At 40.3% G+C, this 22,801-nt stretch overlaps 2 protein-coding genes across 5 annotated transcripts in view; both read right to left on the reverse strand.

Annotated features, from left to right (window-relative positions):
- Positions 1-3,991, reverse strand: part of LOC113589169 (calpain small subunit 1-like) — a 6,943-nt gene extending 2,952 nt beyond the window's left edge. Inside the window, exons 1-7 of one of the 3 annotated variants that reach the window (XM_035534205.2) lie at positions 3,853-3,991; positions 3,095-3,173; positions 2,885-2,921; positions 2,638-2,736; positions 1,674-1,731; positions 1,027-1,091; positions 841-909 (exon numbers count right to left, since the gene is read on the reverse strand). In XM_035534205.2, the coding sequence (XP_035390098.1) occupies positions 841-909; positions 1,027-1,091; positions 1,674-1,731; positions 2,638-2,736; positions 2,885-2,921; positions 3,095-3,141 (375 nt within the window). In that variant the 5' untranslated portion in view covers positions 3,142-3,173; positions 3,853-3,991. The other 2 variants (XM_035534207.2, XM_035534206.2) reach the window with 2 other exon arrangements.
- A 2,588-nt stretch (positions 3,992-6,579) lies between these two features.
- LOC113589167 (calpain small subunit 1-like) lies at positions 6,580-14,924 on the reverse strand. 2 transcript variants are annotated; one of them, XM_081700533.1, is made up of 12 exons: positions 13,687-14,924; positions 12,380-12,539; positions 11,597-11,675; positions 11,388-11,424; positions 11,141-11,239; positions 10,208-10,265; positions 9,552-9,616; positions 9,366-9,434; positions 8,250-8,328; positions 7,936-8,052; positions 7,783-7,841; positions 6,580-7,655 (listed from the first exon to the last, which is right to left on the reverse strand). In XM_081700533.1, the coding sequence occupies exons 3-12, from the start codon at positions 11,641-11,643 to the stop codon at positions 7,629-7,631; spliced, it is 657 nt and encodes a 218-aa protein (XP_081556659.1). In that variant the 5' UTR covers positions 11,644-11,675; positions 12,380-12,539; positions 13,687-14,924; the 3' UTR covers positions 6,580-7,628. The 2 variants fall into 2 exon arrangements, with proteins under 2 accessions (XP_081556659.1, XP_035390143.1); XM_035534250.2 differs by lacking the exons at positions 12,380-12,539; positions 13,687-14,924 and adding an exon at positions 12,006-12,133.
- Between the last annotated feature and the right edge of the window lie 7,877 nt (positions 14,925-22,801).

Genomic DNA, 22,801 nt, shown 5'->3' on the forward strand with positions numbered 1-22,801 from the left:
CTTTGATTACGATAGAAATGCAGCAAGATATGTGGCCTTGCTTCAAAAACAAAAAACAAATAAACAGTAACCAGGCTTAACCAGTAAAAGATGTTTGGAGTTAATAAAACTGAAAATCTGCTCCTATAATATTTGGGGATTGTCTTAATATATAACTAAATAAAAGAGTTTTAAAAAATAAATATGAAAAGTTACTCCAACGGCTGCATCGTCAAGATGAGAACTGCTAAGCTAATTTAGTGACATACTACTGCTGGCAGTGTGGCAAACACTGCATTACATCTCTGCATTTAAACCACAAACCACCTCAAAAATGGACTGCAATTGACACTAAATGATGCCTGCAGAAGTAATTCTGGCTTAAATTGGAATATGGCAAAGAAATAAAAATGCACATGTGTCTTCAAATGCACACTTGTGCTGTGTGGCCAATCGTGCGCTTTCGAAAAGCTTTCAATACTGTGACAGCGATTATTCATTCAAACCATGAGACGCTTAGCCTTGCATATGGGAAACAGTACAGTTAGGAGAAACTTGGGGCTGACATAACGTGAAGGAGCTAGCAGATTTGGCGTTGTCGAGTTGTTTTTTAACCGATGCATCGTTTTGTGCTTTCTTACTGATTTATTGTTTATGTAATGAAAATACCCCACCCTGCCCTGAGTGTATATAATATTTCAGGCGATTTTTTGAACTATACAAGGCTGTCAGCTAAATCCAGACCACCAGAAAATATTTTATCTAGTAATATAAATATTCAGTTATAATTAATATCAATGACCATGTCTGGAGAACAATCAACTTAGGCTAAAATGAAATAACATTTCCATAGCTTTTTACCTGCCACCTCTTAATATTGTTCCACAGATGCTTGAACTCTTCAAAGCCTAATTTTCCAGAGCTGTCACCCTGTTCGAGAGGCGTTAAGTAAAACAAAAGTAGGCACAATAACTCCAATCTTTGTTGAAAACAATGTCCAAGATATCCTTAAATTTCACCATATTCTCATCTTTTATAAAAGGATACATCCATTAGTGCCACCATGCTCCTGCAAGACTCAAGTGAGAAACCATTAGTCTTTAGGTCACGATCTAAAAGTGGGAGAAAAAGACAATTATCAATCACCATGATGATGATAATAATAACATTATTATTATTATTATTATTATTATAAATAATAAAATTACATAAGTATAACTGTGACAAAGGCAAATATGATTTTGGAATGATATTCTCATGTCCTCCCTGGCAAAGACAAATATGATTTTGTAATGTATTGGTCATGTCCTCCCTAACCACACCTACTACAGTATGTCCAAGTGACTCTGCTTTCTCAGAATTCTGAGCATGCCTGCTACTAATTATGCAGTCACCACAATATACAAATGCCATAGCCCACACGAGTCATTTATGAAGTCTTGCCTGAGAGTATATTTGTATACAAATAATGAATTTGCTAAATGTGCTCAAGCACTGATCCCTTGTAATATTTCTCCTGCTTATTGTTGAACGTTTCCTCGAGAATCTTTCAGCCATTGCATGTGCCGTCAGTTCCTCTGTTCTATGTTACTAAATGAGATAATGCTTCTCTTTCATGAGTGTACCATTTTGCAGGAATATATATTCTGATATTAAGTGATTTTCAGGCTTAAACAGAAGGTAGGCATGCTCACGTTTGGATATAATCTTGTTGAGAATGTTCATCAGCTCATTAGGACTCACTTCCATGTCCTGTACCAAAAAGAAACACATATTAGGCAAACAATATCAACACATACAAAGATAATCTGTTTTGCGGTTGGCCTACAGCCTAAACTATTGACTACACCATTTATAGAATTTCCATGACAGATGCATGCAATTTAAAGTGATTGCTTGAATTAAAATAGGAGACATGAACAAAGTTTTAAAAACACCAGAATGGGCTTTCCTTAAATTCATGACAATCTCAGGCACTCCACAACTATGACAAATCCCACATCAAGCCCACCCATTTTAAACAACAAAGCTACAAAAGCTACAGATCTAAACCATCTAGATGCTTTTTATCACAGTGGTAGGAATTTGTCCAAGAGGAGGAACCAGACAGGTTACCTAACTGAAGGATCAGTAAAGCTTTATATGCTCAAACCACACCCTTAGTTTCTGTGTGAAGTTCAGGAATGAGTCCACAGATGGGAGGTCATATGAACAATTGGTCAAAATCCATAAAGGAATTAAACAACTGTGCTGAAATACACAAATGCTTGCAGTTGAAAAGCCTGCAGAATATAAATCTCTCTGGCATTAAAAAACTAATATTTTTAGTCTTATTCTCCTCACTTTAATTAAAGAAACTAAGAACCTTCAAGTGCCAAGTTTGAATAGACTCAGAGGTTTTTGCATGTGTAACTGGAAGGGGCACAAATGTCCTATTTTGATCCAACAGCGATACTAACTTTTCATGTCTCTACATGCATGAAAGTTAATGGAGGCATTAGTTCCTGTAGGTATTTAATGTACCCCCTCTGCTTCTTGCTACATTCAAAGCAAAAATAATTATTTAAATGCAATTAATTTATTAACGATGTACATGACAAGGCTTAAAAGTATGCAGTAATTGTGAGAAGATCCATTAGATCGAGACTTAGATCTTACATCTCCAGCAAGCTGTTGGAAAACCTTGCGAAATTGCCTCTCCTCATCACTTTCATTTTGCGGAGACTGTGCATGTAGTAATGGTCTCCTGGGAGGGGGCTGGAACACACATTCAGAATATATGCTGTAAGAATAATCCATAAATACTTTACAAGTTCCAATGCTCGAAATTCAATCGATTATTTGCAATGCAACTATCTCTTTAATGCAAACAATGACAAACACGCAAAACATGGTGGTAACTTACTGGTTGGGAAGAAGAAAACTGTCCAGGATCAATTTGGCTACGAAATGTAAGGGTGCATGAAAGAAATAGTAGAAGCCGTTAAATTGAAGTAAATGTTAGAAATGAAAGAACGTTTTCTGTGCAGGTACGTTATTCTCATAGTAAAGTTTTAAAAATCAAAACGAATGTGAGTGGAGAGAAAAAAAAGTTAATAGTAAGCACGCTACCAACCTCACGGCATCCAGAATCCCTCCAATGATTGATTTGGCCAAAAACATGGTTGAGAAGACGTGGATGCGAGTTTTCAAGTCTATTAACACATTCAGACAACCATTTAGAACAACGGTAGTCGCTTCGTTTACAAAATAATTTGTCGAAAATGCTTTCGATAATCAAAATTGTTCATTTCCTTAAACGCAGCATACCGTTTTAGAGTTTGTTAATGTACTCTGATGTTTAGAAGTAATCGATGGGATAATATTAATCGATTAGTTTACTACTAAAATGCAGTCACATCGCATTATGTTTAACTTCGACAAACTTTAGAAATATGTAGGACTACCGCCTCTTCGACGCGAAAACTTGCAAACAAATGCAAACAAACTTCATTTCCTGTAATGAGGCTCAACACGAATCAAAAGTAGCATTCTAAAATTGATCGGATCTTTGAACTCTGATGCAGAAAGTCTCACCTGATCAGATTCAGCGCTTCACCAAAATATTCACAAGCAAACAAATAGCCTATACTTTGAAGTTGTTTGAACTAGAAGCTACAAAAACCTGCTGTACAGGTTCGTTAGTGCTCTATGCCCTAAAAATTCACTGTTCCTTCGCTTGGTCATAAAACTGCATACATTTCAAAACGGGCTACTACAGCTTTCAGGTAGACTTGGAATAGTTGTTAGCTACATTAAATATTGAGTTTAAAATGTAAATCAGATCATTACCGAATTAACATGGCAGACTTGAGCATAAAGCTATGTTCTTACCAGGACTGTCACGGCGCGCCAGGCACCCTGTCGGGACACGCCCACCGCCCCCAACATTTGGTTTGCATTTTTGCCAGCTTGCCACTGCGCGCTTTTTGTTCGCGTCTTGTTCCTATGATGAAGGATAAAGACATTAAATGCAGACATTTGATGTGTTACACGCGAACACAAACCACCCGCGGTATCACGTCACACTATGTGTCTGGATGGGGGAGCAACTCGCGACGAAAGTTGCTCAGAGAAATAAAATCTGCTGTAACCGAGTCATTACTATCATCACGACAGCAACAGTATTGTTTATATTTGTCTTCATCTTCATTCTAATACCAATACTTCGAGCAGTATCAGAGCCGGGGAAATGGATTCTGACTGTGGACATCGTAAATCTTATCTTTCTGACATTGCTAGCTAGCTTACTTAGTATGGTATTCTGTAACTCGGTGATACTGAATAGGGCTGTATGAAAATAATACCAACTAACAGTTTTCTTAGTTACATTTGATACTTTATTTTGTTTTACAGCAGTAGATATAGAACCAGTCCTATTTCTGAAAGACACTGTTTAATAAATCCCACATTACATTTACTTGACACTTTTATCCAAAGCAATTTTATAACTGAATACAACTTGCACAATTGAGGGTTAAGGGCCTTGCTCAGGGGCCCCAACAGTGACAACTTGCCAGTGGTGGGACATGAACTGGCAACTTTCTGATTACTACTCAAGCAACTTAACCACTGAGCTAAGAACCATATTGCATTGCTGAATGGATACCCTATATAAGGTCTCTTTTGTTAGAATTCCCTACAATATGACTCCCTTTTCCATAAACAGTTTATCCTTGAATCAGTAGTGCTACACCCTTATTCGGTCTCATGTCATGCTGTCCTGTGCTGTTTATTTTTTAGATATGTGCAAGGCTATGTCAAATGGTCTGGAATTGGTGATAGACGACTGTCTCATTTTAGACACCGCATATCATATTATGTCTGAACATGTTGCACATGCTCTATCATTTACTTATTTCCACTTACTCATCTGCTTTGCCATCTGTATATTCTCATGTGTGCATCTCAGCATATCTGACTCTGTGTCACTCATCCTGAGAAACATGCCCCAGGGCCCTGAGGAAGATCAAATGAGGTGAGGTAGACAGTGGGACCAGAGAGACAGAGTTAAGGAAAATAGGAAAATTAGCATATAGCATATCCAGTAATCTTGGGAAAAGTCACATGGCCCTGATAAAGTGTGTGGAATGTATGGAGGGAATAAAATCAAAAAGCATTACATAAATTGGTTACATGTCTTTGGTAGAAACATTTAGCTAATATTTAGGATGTCCAAGTGAGGCCTCAAGGACACCCTTCTTTTCAAAACTAGTCTGCCTGCTTTAGTTTTTTTGACTGATATTAATGATGATGGGCAGCAAGTGAAAAATCTATTCATCTAACAGACTGTGTATGCTGTCCTGCTTGATCATTTTTGGCCACTGCATGAATGTACTCGGGGGGGGGGGGGGGGGGGGGGGCGCAGTTATTTACACAACCTTCAGCTAATTATATAGCTTATATGTTTTATTTTCTTGTTCCTAAAGTATTGGTCCATAAGTTCTCACAGTGATACTTGCAGACACAGCCCCATGGCCTTGCCTCTCTGGTCTACCACCTGGTTCTCTTGTATGGGCTAGACACAGCGCTCCTTTTCCAGGTGTTCATTAACAAGGCCCTACAAGAATATTTGGTTAAATCCTTCATTTCTTTTATACCTCAACAATATCCTAGTCTACTCAGTAACTCTGGACCAACACATCTGCGACGGTTATCCACACTCTCTTGCGAAACAGTTTATATTGCAAGCTGGAGAAGTTGGAGTTCTATCTGTGTGAGGTTAGCTGGCTACCTCATCATCCTCACTAACGTAGGGATGCAGACTAGCAAGGTGCAGGTGGTGAACCAGTGGCCCCAGACGCACCTTCAACTGTTGCATACTGTCACACCTCAGTCGTTAGTCAGCCAAAGAACTACCAATCACACTTCACAATCACCTGTTTATTAGTAAGCACCTGCAGCTGTTCCTGATTTTACTTACTTCTGTTTAAGTCCAAGTGCTTTGCCATCAACCCTATAATGACATCTGCCGTGGCTGATATTGGGCTGATGTTTACAACATTGTTTATCTTGGTTTTGCTGCTGGTGCCTCTACTAGCAAATTTTGTTCTGTATTCTCTGTTTTTTGTCTCTTCAATAAAACCAGCTTTCTGTTACATTCACTCATGTCTAGCTATGTGCCTGCAACACAGTTTCTCACACAGACAATCTCGACATACTTCAGTCCTTTTAAGGGTCCAATGAGTATTTGGTTTATGTTGTGAAGGGAAATAAATTAGTATGATATATGATAAGGATGATGAAGAGCCTTTACTGGGTTTGTAACCAGATAAGTCTTTCAATTACGTAGGCTGTGATTCTTATACTCTATCCAATCCAACGAATGAAATATCCTTACATTAAAGTTACTTTTCTTCACTTTACACAGTGATTGTCTAGTCTTGCTATATCACTGTTTAGTTGCCTAATGCATGTTCCTAAAATGTGATGGCATTCCCACTTTATGAGCACTAAATACCTTTTTTTTTAATTCCTAAAAGATTCTTTAAAGAAACTGTATGAAAAAAAGGGTTTGACAGACAAGCGAGTTACCTGGACAAGAGAACTACAAAATGGCTTTTTAAATAACCATATTATTTATTAATTTATAGCAACAACCCACTTCCCCTTTCCCAACACAGTGTTTATCAGTTCATGTGTTCATTAGCCTAGAACACATAGTCATTTAAAATTTAAGATACATTTGATATCAGTGTACATCTATCACCTATTTATGAAGCATTTTATAATGTACTGTGATAAGTCCCTCAAATGGCAACAAAAAATGGCAACATGTATAGCTGCGAGTGTATGGCATTCCCCTGGGTATAACAACTCACTGTATAATTTATCAGACTATGTTGCACACGGGTTTAAAACCACAGCTGGAATATGAGGTTTTTCATGTTTACTGGACTGTGCTGTTCACCAGGCAATCCACTAATTTGTCAACTACAGCTGTAGCGGTGCTGAAACACTGTTACCATGAATAAACCACTCATATGCATAAACACTGTCAGACCAAAACATCTATTAACTTCATAGAATTAGTGAATCGCAGACACAATAAATGCCAAGCCGCTCACATATAAACAGTTCCACTTGCTTTAAAAATTAAATAGCATGATTTGATGTAATTAAAATCTTTGAGTATTTGCAGTTAAAACAAGAGGAAGTCACAATAGTTTTGACGTCAGGGTATCATCCGTGCGCCCATTATGCAATGTGCATTCTGATATGTTCCATAAGAAAAATTTTCCCATATTTTGGGTAATTTGCAATAAAGATGATGACATGTGCTGTCACATAACCAGCCTTGACCTACTACCATGACAACAGCCACATTAAATGCCAAGTTGCTAACGTATAATATTGATTTTATTTTCAAGACACTGTCTTCTTGAGAGCGTAGGGCTAAATGATATGTAAGCACAAAGGTTCCCCCTAGTGACAGGATGCTGCACGGTCTTTATCATCAAGTAGCAATACACTACCTAATCAACAATTAAAATGTGTGTTTCCAAATTAAAAGGCTTATTAAATTAGAGGGACATTTTCTTATGATAATTATAACACTCAATAACAATGAACAATAAAATGGCACAGAACTGAGATGATTTCCTCTTGACTTAGGAGTACATAGTCAACTGCAGCCACTGTAAACAGATAAGTAAAAGGTCAGACACTTGTGTACAGTTTCAATATATGGATTTAGGTTGCCAAGAGATTTTGTTGCTTGTGGTAATAGATTTTTCCAAGCCCAATTCAATGTAGTTCTCATACCTCTTTAATGTTGACTTTGATAGAACCAGTGTTGTCCTTGTCAAGTATTTTAAAAGCCTCTATGGATGCAAACAAATGTCTTTTAGTCAACTGTGTCTGGAAAAATAAAGATTAAATGGTCTTGTGTAAGTTGCTGTAAAACAGCCAACTCACGGCACATGGTATCCAGTCGCACCAGGCACCCAATATAGTTGTCAAAGTCCATGTTTCTGCTTTCATCGCTGTATTTGCGAGTGATCATCTTGAAGAGTTGGTCACTGAGAGGAAATCCTAGGTCAAAGTGAGAGGGGATACAGCACACGGAGAACTTGTGAGAGAGCTGAGGCAATATAAAGACAAATTAATATCACACAGAATGTTTGCTTGTGCCTAGTTGGACTTTGATTAATATATCCAACTGTGGTCAGTTTGTGCCTGCATAGCCGGTGTGAAGTGTAGAAGTGCTTCACCAGGACTGTCACACTAACCTGCTGCTCTGAATGCAGCTGGAAGTTCATCAACTCCAATCGTCCCAGAGTGGTCTGCATCATATTGTTTAAAGATTCCCTGAACCAAATAAAGTCAAATTGATTTGTATTAATGCAATTCTTTAACAATATATATGGTATATTGTATGTGAACTAAGCTGGAGAGATATATTCTGTAAAATTATATTTGGCATATCACGAATTCTTCATGTCAAACAATACGAAATCCGTTGAATCGGGAGCTTTCTCTTCTTACTGGTTACCTTTGATTATAATAGAAATGCAGCAAGATATGTGGCCTTGCTTCAAAAAGAAAAAACAAGCAAACAAACAGTAACCAGGCTTAACCAGTAAAAGATGTTTGGAGTTAATAAAACTGAAAATCTGCTCCTATAATATTTGGGGATTGTCTTAATATATAACTAAATAAAAGAGTTTTTAAAAATAAATATGAAAAGTTACTCCACAGGCTCAATCGTCAGGACGAGAACTGCTAAGATAATTTAGTGGCATACTACTGCTGGCAGTGTGGCAAACACTGCATTACATCTCTGCATTTAAACCACAAACCACCTCAAAAATGTATTGCATTTGACCCTAAATGATGCCTGCAGAAGTGATTATGGCTTAAATCGGAATATGGCAAAGAAATAAAAATGCACGTGTCTTCAAATGCACACTTGTGCTGTGTGGCCAATCGTGCGCTTTCGAAAAGCTTTCAAAAAGCTTTCAATACTGCGACAGCGATTATTCATTCAAACCATGAGACGCTTAGCCTTTTATAGGGGAAACAGTACAGTTAGGAGAAACTTGGGACTGACATAACATGAAGGAGCTAGCAGATTGGGCGTTGTCGAGTTGTTTTTTAGCAGAAAACGATGCATCGGTTTTCTTACTGATTTATTGTTTATGTAATGAAAATACCCCACCCTGCCCTGAGTGTATATAATATTTCAGGTGATTTTTTGAACTATACAAGGCTGTCAGCTAAATCCAGACCACCAGAAAATATTTTATCTAGTAATATATATATTCAGTTATAATTAATATCAATGACCATGTTTGGAGAACAATCAATTTAGGCTAAAATGAAATAACATTTCCATAGCTTTTTACCTGCCACCTCTTAATATTGTTCCACAGATGCTTGAACTCTTCAAAGCCTAATCTTCCAGAGGTGTCACTCTGATCGAGAGGCGTTAAGTAAAACAAAAGTAGGCACAATAACTCCAATCTTTGTTGAAAACAATGTCCAAGATATCCTTAAATTTCACCATATTCTCATCTTTTATAAAAGGATACATCCATTAGTGCCACCATGCTCCTGCAAGTCTCAAGTGAGAAACCATTAGTCTTTAGGTCATGATCTAAAAGTGGGAGAAAAAGATCATTATCAATCACCATAATAATAATAATAATAATAATAATAATAATAATAATAATAATAATAATGATAATAATAATAATAATAATAATAATAATGATAATAATAATAATAATAATAATAATAATAATAATAATAATAATACAATTACATAAGTATAACTGTGGCAAAGGCAAATATGATTTTGGAATTAATTGTTCATGTCCTCCCTAACTACACCTACTACAGTTTCTCAAAATTCTGAGCATGCCTGCTTCTAATTATGCAATCACTACAATATACAAATGCCATAGCCCACACAACAGTCATTCATGAAGTCTTGACTGAGAGTATATTCGTATACAAATAATGAATTTGCTAAACGTGCTCAAGCACTGAGCCCTTTTAATATTTCTCATGCTTATTGTTGAACGTTTCCTTGAGAGTCTTTCAGCTGTTGCATGTGGAGTCAGTTCCACTGTTCTATGTTACTAAATGAGAGAATGCTTCTCTTTCATGAGTGTACCATTTTGCAGGAATATAAGTTCTGATAATAGGTAATTTTCAGGCTTAAACAGAAGGTAGGCATGCTCACATTTGGATATAATCTTGTTGAGAATGTTCATCAGCTCATTAGGACTCACTTCCATGTCCTGTACCAGAAACACATATGAGGCAAACAATATCAACACACACAAAGATAGGCCGTTTTGTGGTTGGCCTACAGTTTAAACTTTTGATTACACGATTTTATAGAATTTCCACAATAGATGTATGCAATTTAAAGTGATTGCTTGAATTAAAATAGGAGACATGAACAAAGTTTTAAAAACAACAAAAATGTGCTTTCCTTAAATTCATGACAAATCTCAGGCACTCCACAACTATGACACATCCCATCTAGATGGGTTTGAACCATCTAGATGCTTCTCATCACAGTGGTATTTGTCCAAGAGGAGGAACCAGACAGGTTACCTAACTGAAGGATCAGTAAAGCTTTATATGCTCAAACCACACCCTTAGTTTCTGTGTGAAGTTCAGGAATGAGTCCACAGATGGGAGGTCATATGAACAATTGGTCAAAATCCATAAAGGCATTAAACAACTGTGCTGGAATACACAAATGCTTGCAGTTGAAAAGCCTGCAGAATATTAATCTTTCTGGCATTAAAAAATATATTTTTTTTTAGTCTTATTCTCCTCAATTTAATTAAAGAAACTAAGAACCTTCAAGTGCCAAGTTTGAATAGACTTAGAGGTTTTTGTATGTGTAACTGGAAGGGGCACAAATGTCCTTTTTTGATCCAACAGCGATACTAACTTTTCATGTCTCTACATGCATGAAAATGAATGGAGAGATTAGTTCCTGTAGGTATTTACCGTAGCCCCTCTGCTTCTTGCTGCATTCAAAGTGATGAGGCAAAAATAATTATTTAAATGCAATTAATTTATTAACGATGTACATGACAAGGCTTAAAAGTATGCAGTAACTGTGAGAAGATCCATTAGATCGAGACTTAGATCTTACATCTCCAGCGAGCTGTTGGAAAACCTTGCGAAATTGCCTCTCCTCATCACTTTCATTTTGCGGAGACTGTGCATGTAGTAATGGTCTCCTGGGAGGGGGCTGGAACACACATTCAGAATATATGCTGTAAGAATAGTCCATAAATACTTTACAAGTTCCAATGCTCGAAATTCAATCGATTATTTGCAATGCAACTATCTCTTTAATGCAAACAATGAAAAACACGCAAAACATGGTGGTAACTTACTGGCTGGGAAGGAGAAAACTGTCCAGGATCAGTATGGCTACGAAATGTAAGGGTGCATGAAAGAAATAGTAGAAGCCGTTAAACTGAAGTAAATGTTAGAAATGAAAGAACGTTTTCTGTGCAGGTACGTTATTCTCATAGTAAAGTTTTAAAAATTAAAACGAATGTGAGTGGAGAGAAAAAAAGTTAATAGTAAGCACGCTACCAACCTCACGGCATCCAGAATCCCTCCAATGATTGATTTGGCCAAAAACATGATTCAGAAGACGTGGATGCGAGTTTTCAAGTCTATTAACACATTCAGACAACCATTTAGAACACCGGTAGACGTTTCTCTTACAAAATAATTTGTCAGAAAATATTTATAATATTTATAATATTGATATTTATAATTATGTTTATAATATTAATCGATTAGTTTACTACTAAAATGCAGTCACATCGCATTATGTTTAACTTCGACAAACTTTAGAAATATGTAGGACTACCGCCTCTCAGACGCGAAAACTTGCAAACAAATGCAAACAAACTTAATTTCCTGTAATGAGGCTCAACACGAATCAAAAGTAGCATTCTAAAATTGATCGGATCTTTGAACTCTGATGCAGAAAGTCTCACCTGATCAGATTCAACGCTTCACCAAAATATTCACAAGCAAACAAACAGCCTATACTTTGAAGTTGTTTGAACTCGAAGCTACAAAAACCTGCTTTACAGGTCCGTGGAACCCTGCTGTACAGGTTTAATAGTGTTCTATGCCATAAACATTTCACAACAGGCTACTGCAGCTTTCAGGTAGACTTGTAATAGTTGTTAGCTACATTAAATATTGAGTTTAAAATGTAAATCAGATCATTACCAAATTAACATCAGATCATTACCGAATTAAGCTGGTAGCCCTTGTGCCACCATGTCTAATTTTGCCAAGAAGTAAGCTACTGGTCTTTGATGTGTTCCATGTTTCTGGCATACAACCGACATCATATAACTACCTTTTTCATCTATTGTTGGGATCAGGTAAACCTAGGACAGGCAGGCGTTGTAGTGCTTGTTTCAATCCTACAAACACCTTTTCCGGCTCTGGGGTCCAGGCCAACTGCACTGCATTCCTGGCTTTGGTGGGAGTGATGGCCCATAGTGGTCCCTCCAGTTCTGCATAGGACGGAATAAACATGGGACAGTAGGAACACATGCCTAAAAAATATAACACTTGTTTCTTTGTGGTCAGTTTAGGTAGCGAAATTATAGCTTGTGCTCGATTTTGAGTCAACCTGTGTGTATTCCCCTTAATGATATGCCCCAGGAATGTTACTTCCTCCTTACAGTTCTATAGTTTTGCTCTACTAGCCTTATGCCCTTCTGCAGCTAAATGTTTCAACAGGCGTAAGGTGGCTCAGGTCCACAACGGTGAACCGTTGACTGTCATGTGGTATTTGTGATAATATGGTGTGTGGATTTTGCACTTCAGGCACCCTTGCTTGTACAGCTGCATTTACTGCTTGTAAGTCTTGTACAAATCTCCACTCATCACACCCTGGTTTATTCACATGAAATATGGGGGTACAGACAGGCGAGATGGGCATGGTATTATTACACCGGCGTCTCGAAGGGATTGGAATACTGGCCTAATACCTTCTATAGCCTCCTTTTTCAACGGGTATTGGGGTTGTTTTGGTCTGTATGCACCCTTTGGCGTAATCTGCACTGGCTCAAAACTTTTGATTAATCCCATATCATTTTTCCCTTTAGCCCATAAGATATCTGGTACCTCGCTCAAATAATTATCATGCTTGGATTCCGATGCTACAAAGTTAGTCAAGGGTACACTCTGATGAGGTGAGGTAAGCTCTACAGTTCTGTTAGCAGTAATTACATATGGCAGAGTCATTCGGAATGCATCTACTCCTGCATTATAGTGAATAGTGGGTTGTTCAGTGGGTTCCCATCTGTGGATATGACTCATTCGTTTCATCCACGGTCCCACCTCCCGCCATTGTCTAAAAGGATTATTTCTTCCTAGTGAGACATGGGGGATGGAGTACTCAACATCATACCACCGTTCCTGTTCATCGGACAGTTCAGCTTGTGCAGCTACAAAATCATCATCCCAATACAAATAGTTAGTTCTAAAGGTCTCTAGGTTTTCATGACGGAAAAAAGCTTCTGTGTATTGCTTATCTGGACCATCGGAAACATATGCAGTCACATGCAAACATTCAGCATTCATACAGTTAAATCTTACCCTTAGTTGCCCTTCTGGCAGTTTTGATCATGTGTTCAGTTATTTTCCCTGACCCACCTTGCAACCCCCACTCGTAGATATATCCCGGCTCCCCTTCTCCCAGCTACACCATCTGTGCACTGGCTTCACCTTCCGCGAAGGTAACACTTCTTCCAGATCGTTTCATGCGGCTTGGGCATTTGGGTCTGGACAGTCTCTGAAAAAATGTCCTTCTTTTCCACAGTTGTAACATCGATTTCTCCATGACATGTCTCTTCCACCTGGAGCATCTTGCTCCCTTCCTCGTCCTCTCCCCCTGGGAGCCACTTGTTGCATCATGGGGAGCATGGTTTGATCCATGTTGTCTGCTCTGTGCTTTGAATTTGAGCTTCATGATTTCTGGCATATTCTTCAGCCATTCTTCAGTCTGCTGAGTCTGAACGAGGTGTCAGCATCCATTTCCTGGTTAACCGCTCTGAGGGTGATGCCTTTATTCTATGGCATGGGCTTCATCTAAGAGACCAGTGTGTGGCCCTGCTTGAGGCAGTCCATAGGCGGGTGGATGTTCTGCTGCCACTGGATCAGGCACCACGGCTGCTGGTTTCCGTTGCAGTGGAGCAGAGTCGAGATCGGGATCAGCTCTGGAGGACACACACTGAGAAGTGGAGTTAGGTTCATCCCCCTCCCAGTCCCCTTAGTTTGTTTGTTTGTTTTTTCCCTGTTATCTACATTTTAAGACTTGCTATCATATTCCCATGGTGTCTATCCCATACCTTATGCTGATCAGAATCCCCTGGTCGGTTTTCCATATGTCTAAGTATATTATTAAGCAGTTTCACACTCAAGCTCCCATTCCCAGGGGAACCCATAACAATCTACCTATATGGGCAACCACTTTAAGGCACTCTCCCCATAATCCCTTCGCATGTCATTATGTAAGGGCTGGTTCCACTCGGACGGGTCATATTGCATTAATTTAGTATTTTGGGATCCCATTTTATTACTCTCTCAATGCATGCACTGCTGTAATTTAGTCCCGTTAACGTATCTTATGCTCCGTTCGCTCGTGGACTGATTCTCCTCCCAGGTCCGGACATATTATGTCTTCTAGATGTCCCTAATCTCACGTTTGAGCAATAGGTGCCTCACTCTCAGCAGGCTACTGTTTCACTTTGCACTGTCGTAACAAAGCTATTTCAAGTACATCTGAAATATTCTTATGCTAGAGGAGAACTCCCAAACGGCCACACAGAGGGAATATAAATGTCTGTGTACTTACACAATCACTGCTCTCTCCCACTCACGACTCTTTCTTGAAAATGAGGCAGGCACCGCAAGATGAGGGAAAACACCTTCACTCTGGCGGTATTGTTCCCCGACTAGGTGTTCCCTCCCAGCTCAGCCTTGCCAAGGAGCGTCTTCAGTGAAGTGTTGATATTCCCTCCTCAGCGGTGGAGCTGCTCATCCTTCCGACTATGCCAAATTGTGGTGGAAAAAGGAGAGCACATGAAACACAGACAGCCTTATGCATTGAGTAGTAAAAAGTTTATTGAGTTCTGTCCCCTGTATAACAGAGAAAGAGAACTGACCTGCAGTACAAGTCCCCCTCCTTATACACAGAGAAGAAAAGAAAGAAAAAAGAAAAAACAGCTCCTACAAGGTATCTGAACTTTATGTTTTGGTTAGCCTGAGCGCAGGTGGCGTCTTCTATCTCTACGGTTAGGACAGTCTTCTTCTATCTCTATGGGTAGAACAGCATGTGAGCCGCTGATGTCCTTGCCTCTAGCCTATCTACGGACTGTTATGCTGTGACTACAGAAGCACAAAGCAAAGTAAAGCGAAGCAAAGTAAATTTCCACAACATTCATCAGCTCATTAGGACTCACTCATGTCCTGTACCAGAATGAAACACATATTAGGCAAATAATATCAAGACACACAAAGATAAGCTGTTTTGTGGATGGCCTACAGCCTAAACTATTGGTTACACCATTTTATAGAATTTCCATGACAGAGGCATGCAATTTAAAGTGATTGCTTGAATTAATATAGGAGACATTAACACATTTTTAAAAACACCAGAATGGGCTTTCCTTAACAACAAAGCTGCAAGTTTTCATCATCTAGATGCTTTTTTATCACAATGGTAGGAATTTGTCAAAGAGGAGGAACCAGACAGGTTACTTAACTGAAAGATCAGTAAAGCTTTACAAGTCCAAACTACACCCTTTGTTTCTGTGTGAAGATCAGGAATGAGCCCATATATGGGAGCTCATATGAACAACTGATCAGAATCCATGCAGTTAAACAACCATACAGGGAATACACACACACACACACACACACACACACACACACACACACACACACATATATACATACACACATATATATTGATATACATATCAATGCTTCAAAGTAGGCAGGAAGTGTGAGAAGATCCATTAGATCGACACTTACATCTCCAGCCATCTGTTGGAAAATCTTACGAAATTGCTTGTCCTCTTCACTTTCATTTTGCGGAGTCTGTGCATGTAGTAATGGTCTCCTGGGAGGAGGCTGGAACACACATTCAGAATATATGCGGTAAAAACAATGCATAAATACTTCACAAATCCTAATCCTCTAAATTTAGCCATTTCCATGTGTTTCCATGCAATGCACCTATCCCTTTAATACATACAATGGCAAACAGGCAAAGCAAAAACACTGTGGTAACTTACTGGTTGGCAAGGAGAAAACTATGAAATGTATGGGTGCATGAAAGAAACAAGAGCAGCCGTTAAGTTGAAGTAAATATTAGAGAGCTTTTACTGTGCCTGGTGCGTTGTTGTTACCATTGTATCCATAGTAGCTACAGTAAAGGCTGAAAAATAAAAATAGATGTAAGTTGAGAGAAAAAAATGTTTAATATCAAGCATGTTACCAACCTTACGGTATCTACAATCCCTCCAATGATTGATTTGACCATTTCGATCTACAGTGGTTTAAGGCTTGCGTCAGTAAGATACTGCCTCCAGGTCACCCAGGGGTCACAGTTCGTAAACTTACCAGGCTTGGTAACGCTCTGCCAAAGGCTCAGGAGTCCAAACTGAGACTGCTCAGAATAGTTCTCTCGGGTCCTGATGAACACAAATCACTTCTATGATTTGTCTTCAAGCTGAAGGGTTCTGACGTCAGTCTGCAAGAGCAGTTACCTCTCGCTGACAGATTAAAATATGCAGAGGCACTCAAGGATCTGATGGCACATCGTGCCGCGGGTGAACAAGGCCTTACCCTTGTGGGTTTTCGGGTGGTGTGCCGACAGTTCACTACCACCCTGTCACAGCCGATATTGGTGGCACACGACCCAAGTATTGTGGTAGATGCCTACTTAAAGTAATTCTCACAAATGTATGTAGCATAGGCAATAAGATGCATGAACTAGGTCAACATTTAGATGACTTCAAACCAGATGTCATTGCAGTGACCAAAACGTGGCTCACATCCCATATTCGCGATAGTGAGGTGAACTTACCTAACTATTCTTTGTTCAGAGCTGACAGACCAGTCCCATGTCATGGAGGAGGAGTTGCCATCTACGTTAAACCTGACATTCATGTGGTTAGGGTCGTTATGTATGCGTGTGCTAACGATACAGTTCAAGCAGTGGCCTTGACTACTATTGTTTAACCCAATAGTATCAGCATCATGGTCTTATACAGACGTCCAGATAGCCTGGACACTGCGGTCTTCGATTTTTTGAGGTCACACACATCGAATAGGTGTTTGATTCTAGTGGACTTTAATTCTCCTTAACTTCCCCAGGGTCTAGTACCTTTGCGAATAGGCTCCTCGAGTTCGCACTCGAAAGTCTATTGAGGTAGTTTGTTGACAAACCAACTAGGTTTATGAGTGAGCAATCGCCATCGATTTTAGATCTGGTGTTTGCTAAATCAGTAGACTTTATCAGTGATATGTCCTATGGGCAACCGCTAAGATCCAGCGACCATGCGGTGTTGCTTTTTAGATGCAACCTGATGAGACTAAGAACTGATGGTCAGACACAGTAACCAAATATATAGAAGGCTGATTTCCTGGCCATGAGGGATAAGGCTAGAGAGGCACCCTGCCCCATCACCGATTGTGACACTGCAGACACTGCATGGGACAAATCTGTACAGTTCCGGAGTGATGTATCTTCACTTTACATACCGCTACGGTCTGCTAAGGAAGCAACTGCCAAGCCACCATGGATCAGTACATCAAAGCATGAGGGGGCAGAGTGGTCTCTATTCCGGTTCTCTTGGGTGATGATGACACCCCAGTGACTACCAACTTGGAAAAGGCGTGTGTGCTGTGGAAACAATATCACACTACTTTCGCATCGGAATCGCCACTGCCAGTAGATATTGTGACTGCCTTCATGCCAGCAGATCACACACTTTGTAGTGTGGTTTTCAGATGGTAGGGTGCTCAAGGCCCTACAGGAATTGAATCCATCGAAAGCATGAGGGCAAGGCGGATTCCATCCTAAAGGAACTGGCATCTTAATTGTGCATTCCTCTGGTGGCAGTGTATCGGAAATCATTTGATTCTGCTGCCTTACCTAAGGTCTGACGGGAAGTTGTGATCTACCCAGTTTTCAAAAAAGCTCAGAGAAGCTGATCGATGAACTATAGGCTGGTTAGCTTGACCAGCATTATTGTCAAGCTAATGGAGAGGATCGTTCGTGAGCAGCTGGAGGATTACCTAACTAGGCACCATCTACTGAATGCTATTCAGCATGGTTTTCAGAAGGGATATTCCTGCCTGATGAACTTGCTGTCTGCCAAGGAGATGTGGGCCGACATGGTCGAACAGGGCCATGCCATGGATATAGTCTTTATAGACTTCTGCAAGGCGTTTGATAAGGTTCCACATCAAAGACTTTGTTTCAAATTGAGAACCTTTGGTATATGTGGCAGGTTGTTAGACTGGATCTCAGCCTTCCTCAACGGTAGAGAACAGTGTGTTCGTGTTGGCACCAGTATGTCACCCAGGACTGCTGTTATTAGTGGCGTCCCTCAAGGGTCTGTACTTGGGCCAATACTGTTTTCCTTGTATGTGAATGATATCCCAGAGGTCCTGGACCTGTCATCCCTGTTGTTTGCAGATAACCTTAAACTATGGGATCCTGTGGACAGGCCTGGGGGGGCAGATAACTTACAGAGTGCCCTAGATCGGCTCTGGGGTTGGTTGGAGGTATAGGAGTTACCGATCAACCGTGAGAAGTGCTCTGTACTGTGTGTCAGTCCCAAACTGCCTGCAACAAGCTATCAGCTTGGAACAGTTAATATCCCCTCCATCAGCCAGATCAAAGATCCAGGCTTCACCCCTTCTGGTGATTTCAAGGCTAGTGATCAATGGCAGGATTCAGCCACCAAGGGTTTCTGTGTTCTGTGGATGGTTTGTAGGGCCTTCGGTCAAATCACTGGTGATGTATTTGTGAGGATATTCTTGGCGTTTGTCAGGACACACCTGGAGTATTGCGTTCAGGTGAATCCACCTTGTCTCGTGAGAGACAAAATGGCCCTGGAGCACCTTTTACGGGTTGGCTCAAAGATGGTATGCGGCATGTGAGGTAAGGACTACGGCACTAGGCTTGACACCCTAGGAATATTCTCCTTGCACTATAGGCGGCTTCGAGGTGACCTCATACTCACCTTTCGTATACTCATGCATAGGTTTGGACCTGACCTAACTTTGGCTATTTACACCAGCTCCCCTACCAGCCCTTTGGGGACATTCTATGAAATTAACTAAGCCCAGGTTGGACCACATCAGACCTGAGGCTCGGTTCTCTAGGCAGATTATAGATGCGTGGAGCTCCCTCCCTGAGGACGTCATCATGGCATCCACAACTGCAGCTTTCAAGCAACGATTAGATGTCCTTTCCCTGCATCTACGCATGTTCCCGCATGCGTAGTCCCTCTCTTCCCCCTTTCCATCTCGAGCACCCAAATTTTTTTAATGCCTTCTTCTTGTTTAATTTTTCTTCTGGCTTTGCCTTCATCTCCCTAATGACCTGCCTTTCCCCTGCTCACTTAACGATTTTTCTTTATTATGTCACGTGAGGGGTGCCAGTGGGGACAGTTGTCACTGGTCGTGTGGGCCTTACTGGTTGGGTTGTGGTTGACTTGTGCATACTACCTTGGCTCCTAGGTCCCGGATAGTGGCACTCTGTTGGTCCCAATGACGCGCAACTGGAGGAACAATCACGGGATTTCCTTCCTAATGTTCCGGTCCCTATCGGAATCTGAAATTGTGAAGAGGTGGGCGCGAGTTTTCAATTCTGTTAAAACATTCAAATACATTTTTTAAACCCCAGTAGTCACTTTTCTTCTAAAAAAAAAAAAATTAATTAGAACAAAATGCTGTCGATAGTCAATTTTTTTTCCTTCAATTTCCTTAAACACACCATGCCGTTTTAGAACTTACACTGACGCTTAGAACTAATCAGACCCCAAGTAGTATGCTTAGAAGTAATCACCTGGATAATCTAATTTGATTAGTTTACCACTATGTAGTTACAATATCGCGTCGCATAATGTTTAAATTTAGACATACGCCTCTTACATTTACATTTACTGCATTTAGCAGACACTCTTATCCAGAGCGACTTACAAAAGTTTGTCATTTACTCATAGAATACATCCTAGTCAGTACAGTAGATTGGGTTACAGCCTCTTCGACGCGAAAACTTGTAAACAAATGCAAACGAACGTCCTTTCCTGTAATGCGGCTCAACACAAATCAAAAGTAGAATTAAAAATTGATGGGGTATTTGAATGTAGGTATAGAAAGATTCATCAGAACAGATTCAGTATTTCACCGAGAAAGTCATTGGTGACAAGTATCCTCTAGGATGAAGTTGGTTTGAGTAATAGCTACAAAAGCCTGCTGTACAGGTTCGTTAGTGCTCTCCTCCCAAAAAATCCAGTTAACTTCTTGTACACATTGTACACATTTCACAGTACAGTACTTTCAAATAGACTTGGAATGGCTGTTAGCTACACTAAATATTAAGTTTAAAATAAAAATACTATCAATAACGAACCAACATGATAGTCTTGACTGAAGCTATGCTGTTAAGTAATGCAGTGAATAAAAAGCTAATAAAAATTTTAAAAAGTACAATTAAACCAAAATTCTTTCACGTGAAGTTAACATACTCATCAGAGCTCTCCCACCACAAACGACATTCTCTACTTTGACAAAGACACGATTGCCTGAACCACTAGTCTACCGTGAATTTGAAATTAATAAGCCACATAAAGCTCCAATGATAAGTAACAAATATCCTATTGGACATCCTAGCGAAAATGTTGGCACTTTTGCTAAAATGTATGCGCATACTGATTCCAATAGATGAGCCAATTGGTAGCTCTTTGGTACGCTGCAGGTGCGGGCTGTAGACGGTATATGCGCTTTGACAGTGTGGTCTACTGAAGGCATATGGGTGCAGGTTGACAGTGAGTGTGGTCTATTGACAGTATATGGTTGCAGGTTGACAGTGAGTGTGGTCTATTGACAGTATATGGGTGCAGGTTGACAGTGAGTGTGGTCTATTGACGGTATATGGGTGCAGGTTGACAGTGAGTGTGGTCTATTGATGGTATATGGTTGCAGGTTGACAGTGAGTGTGGTCTATTGACGGTATATGGTTGCAGGTTGACAGTGAGTGTGGTCTATTGACGGTATATGGGTGCAGGTTGACAGTGAGTGTGGTCTATTGACGGTATATGGGTGCAGGTTGACAGTGAGTGTGGTCTATTGACGGTATATGGGTGCAGGTTGACAGTGAGTGTGGTCTATTGACGGTATATGGCTGCAGGTTGACAGTAAGTGTGGTCTATTGAAGGTATATGGGTGCAGGTTGACAGTGAGTGTGGTCTCTTGACGGTATATGGTTGCAGGTTGACAGTGAGTGTGGTCTATTGATGGTATATTGTTGCAGGTTGACAGTGAGTGTGGTCTCTTGACGGTATATGGGTGTAGGTTGACAGTGAGTGTGGTCTCTTGACGGTATATGGGTGCAGGTTGACAGTGAGTGTGGTCTCTTGACGGTATATGGTTGCAGGTTGACAGTGAGTGTGGTCTATTGACGGTATATGGTTGCAGGTTGACAGTATATGGGTGCAGGTTGACAGTGATTGTGATCTATTGACGGTATATGGGTGCAGGTTGACAGTGAGTGTGGTCTATTGATGGTATATGGTTGCAGGTTGACAGTGAGTGTGGTCTATTGACAGTATATGGGTGCAGGTTGACAGTGAGTGTGGTCTATTGACGGTATATGGGTGCAGGTTGACAGTGAGTGTGGTCTATTGACGGTATATGGGTGCAGGTTGACAGTGAGTGTGGTCTATTGACGGTATATGGCTGCAGGTTGACAGTAAGTGTGGTCTATTGAAGGTATATGGGTGCAGGTTGACAGTGAGTGTGGTCTCTTGACAGTATATGGTTGCAGGTTGACAGTGAGTGTGGTCTATTGACGGTATATGGTTGCAGGTTGACAGTGAGTGTGGTCTCTTGACGGTATATGGGTGTAGGTTGACAGTGAGTGTGGTCTCTTGACGGTATATGGTTGCAGGTTGACAGTATATGGGTGCAGGTTGACAGTGAGTGTGGTCTATTGACGGTATATGGTTGCAGGTTGACAGTGAGTGTGGTCTATTGACGGTATATGGTTGCAGGTTGACAGTATATGGGTGCAGGTTGACAGTGAGTGTGGTCTATTGACGGTATATGGTTGCAGGTTGACAGTATATGAGTGCAGGTTGACAGTGAGTGTGGTCTATTGACGGTATATGGTTGCAGGTTGACAGTATATGGGTGCAGGTTGACAGTGAGTGTGGTCTATTGACGGTATATGGTTGCAGGTTGACAGTATATGAGTGCAGGTTGACAGTGAGTGTGGTCTATTGACGGTATATGGTTGCAGGTTGACAGTATATGGGTGCAGGTTGACAGTGAGTGTGGTCTATTAACGGTATATGGTTGCAGGTTGACAGTGAGTGTGGTCTATTGACGGTATATGGTTGCAGGTTGACAGTGAGTGTGGCCTATTGACGGTATATGGTTGCAGGTTGACAGTGAGTGTGGTCTCTCGCATGAACATCACGCAGAGGCCTTAGGTGTCTTACAAGCGAACACAAACCTGCCCGCCCCC

The sequence above is a fragment of the Electrophorus electricus genome, chromosome 17 (assembly GCF_041902795.1).
Source record: "Electrophorus electricus isolate QZ-2024a chromosome 17, ASM4190279v1, whole genome shotgun sequence".
Taxonomy (NCBI): domain Eukaryota; kingdom Metazoa; phylum Chordata; class Actinopteri; order Gymnotiformes; family Gymnotidae; genus Electrophorus; species Electrophorus electricus.